Genomic DNA, 3,046 nt, shown 5'->3' with positions numbered 1-3,046 from the left:
CCCGCAGGCGGCTGGAGCCGAGTGGCAGAGCCTAAAACCAGGGACGGCCATCCCCCTTTCCCCCTCCCTGCCCCCTGCCATTGGCTCCGGGGAGAGGTTGACATCAAAGCCCCGGCCTTATATAAGCCAGACTCTGAAGGGGAGGCTGCAGAAGGGTTAAACTGGTCTCTCTGCATCCTCGTCGCGACCGAAGCAGGCAAGCAGACGGCCGGCTGCGCGTGTCATCCTCAACCTTGCCCCAGAATCTCTCAGAGCCGGTACCTACCAGAGCGCCGCCCCAGAGCCCACGGGTGGCCCCGGCAGTCTCTGGGGCGCATGGGGCGGCGCTAATCAGGCTGGCGGCGCAGGCCAGGGGCCGCTCCAACATGAACCTCGTGGGCAGCTACGCACATCATCACCACCATCATCACCACCATCACCATCCGCACCCCGCGCACCCCATGCTTCACGAGCCCTTCCTCTTCGGCCCTGCCTCGCGCTGTCACCAGGAGCGGCCCTACTTCCAGAGCTGGCTGCTGAGCCCCGCTGACGCCGCCCCGGACTTCCCAGCCGGCGGGCCACCTCCCGCAGCCGCGGCAGCCGCCGCCTCCTATGGTCCAGACGCCAGGCCCGGCCAGAGCCCCGGGCGGCTGGAGGCGCTCGGCGGCCGCCTGGGCCGGCGGAAAGGCTCAGGACCCAAGAAGGAGCGGAGACGCACAGAGAGCATTAACAGCGCTTTCGCGGAGCTGCGCGAGTGCATCCCCAACGTGCCGGCGGATACCAAGCTCTCCAAGATCAAGACTCTGCGCCTGGCCACCAGCTACATCGCCTACCTGATGGACGTGTTGGCCAAGGACGCACAGGCTGGCGACCCCGAGGCCTTCAAGGCCGAACTGAAGAAGGCGGATGGCGGCCGCGAGAGCAAGCGGAAAAGAGAGCTGGTAAGTCCTGGGGGCCTGCGTGCTCTAGCCAAGGGCGCGGGCGTGGTGAGCACCCTCAGGCCGAATACGCAGTGCAAGGAGTCTGCCTTGCCCTGCGTGAGATTTTGAGAGGCTGTGGGGAGTTCTGAGACGGTCGAACTGTGGGATTGTTTGCATGGAGGGAGGCAGATTCATGTTTAAATTCATTTGTAATGTGGATAGTGTTTGTAAGACTGTGAATTTAGACGGAACCTCGTCCTTTTCGGACAGGATCATAGGGTCCCTTTTAAGAATCCGTTGGAAGCTTCAGACCCCGAGAAAATGCACACACCATATATTTCACTTACATTTTCGAGGGGTCCTGATTCATCCTTGGGTTCTCCTGGAAGCCAGGTTAAGAATGCTGTAGGAGTTTCTTACTTGTATTTGCCTGAATGTAAATTTATGCATATGGGCTCAGCTGTTGTTTTCAAAAGATCTTTGCTGGAGAGGCTGGTCTATTTTCATCATTGTACATAGGGAAACTGAGGCCCAGAGCTGGACAGGATGTGGAGGCCACCTACCCAAGGGAATTGCTTACTTCGGTAGAATAAGTTTATTCTCTGTCCAGAGGACGTTTCTCTGCTCCCCACTCCCCACCACTGGTTCCTCAGTCACCTTGATGACTTCTTTTGGCTTTGGAAATCCCAGTCCCTACTAGGCCTTTCTGGATTCTCTCCAGTGACAATTTCTGGAGGTCGGTTTCAGTGGCCCAGGGCTCTGGGGCCTCTGAAGACCGATTCCCAGCCTGGGGAGCCCAGCTGGTTTCTCTAGATTGTTTCACTGGGGACCACCGCGCATTAGAGTTGACTAGAGAGCCCCCCTGGGTTTTCTCTGACCTGCAGGAGCTGTGCTAATCTAGGGAAGTCACCTCGGGAGACTGGGAAAGACTGTGGTCAGCGAATCTCTAAACCACTGCCTTGGGCTGGAAGAGATGCAGGCCCGGGGATCGGGATGCCTTGTTGGAAGTAGTTATTGTTGGAAGTAGTTATTGGGCGTATCCCCACCCCCTGCATATTGCTGCCTTCTTCAAGTAGCCGGGAAAGGAGGATGCTAGGCCAGACCGACTTCCTCCCTCATTCGAGGAGACTTCTGGGCGCCCCAGAGCCGGTTGGAGGGACCCAGCCCGGTATCCATGCTCAGGCGCTAAAGGAGAAAAGCCGGTGGATGTGTCGCCGGTGCAGGTCCGCGAGCCAGGAAACTGTTGATTGCCACCCCTCCCATTGCAAACCCTGCAGTCCCCCTTCGCTGCCATAAAGCCAAACCTAGGAGCAACAATTTCACCAGCCGCAGAAAATTCTCATTACCAACCCCCAAGAAGCTGCCCAGCCCATCCAGGTCCCCCGGGAACTCGGAGCATAAAGGCAAATTTATGAGCCTGTTTGCCTATTTTGCAAACAAAAATTCTTCACTTATTTAAAGGCTCCCAGTTACTGCTTCCAACACCTTTCACCCCTCCCTACTCTTATTCTACGCCTGGGTGAGCGGAGCAGAAACATTTAAACCTGTCTCTCTCGCCCCCTTTCTTGTGTGTATCCTCTGGCAGCAGCAGCATGAAGGCTTTCCTCCTGCCCTGGGCCCAGGCGAGAAGAGGATTAAAGGGCGCACAGGCTGGCCGCAGCAAGTCTGGGCGCTGGAGTTAAACCAGTGAGCCGAGGCCTGCGCCGAGGATCCCGCCACAGCTGCCCGACGCAGAGCCCCAGGAGGAGAGAAGGCGGAGGCCAATGCCCGGCTCTGGATGCCAGGGTCTTATAGGAGCATCCCGCCTAGCCTCCGCTGCGTGCTGGCAGGTCGCCGGCTGCAACTACACACTTCGATCGCACGTGCAATGTCATTTGAAATTGTTTTTAATACATGAAGAGAAAGAGAAATATATATATATATATATATATATAAAACCATCCCCACCCCTACGGCAACCTAGAGGGCGGCTCTTGGCTGCACGATTCGAGAAGGAAGGACTGTGGGACCCAAGCACGCTAAAACGTAACCTTCCAACCCTTCTGGGGCGAAATCAGCACCCCTAACGCCTTCCCCATTACACTATCTGCCTTTCTTTCTCGCGCCCCTCTCGGCTTTGCGTCAAAACCCTCCGCGCGTCCGCGCGC

At 57.4% G+C, this 3,046-nt stretch overlaps 1 protein-coding gene across 1 annotated transcript; it reads left to right on the top strand.

Moving 5' to 3' along the window:
* Window positions 1-365: 365 nt before the first annotated feature.
* HAND1 (heart and neural crest derivatives expressed 1) lies at window positions 366-2,589 on the top strand. Its single transcript, XM_068981322.1, has 2 exons — window positions 366-920; window positions 2,485-2,589. Exons 1-2 carry the CDS (start codon window positions 366-368, stop codon window positions 2,587-2,589), a joined length of 660 nt encoding a protein of 219 aa, XP_068837423.1.
* The last annotated feature ends 457 nt before the right edge of the window (window positions 2,590-3,046 follow it).

The sequence above is a fragment of the Capricornis sumatraensis genome, chromosome 9, assembly GCF_032405125.1.
Source record: "Capricornis sumatraensis isolate serow.1 chromosome 9, serow.2, whole genome shotgun sequence".
Taxonomy (NCBI): Eukaryota; Metazoa; Chordata; class Mammalia; order Artiodactyla; family Bovidae; genus Capricornis; species Capricornis sumatraensis.
This window is presented reverse-complemented; position numbering and strand designations above follow the sequence as displayed.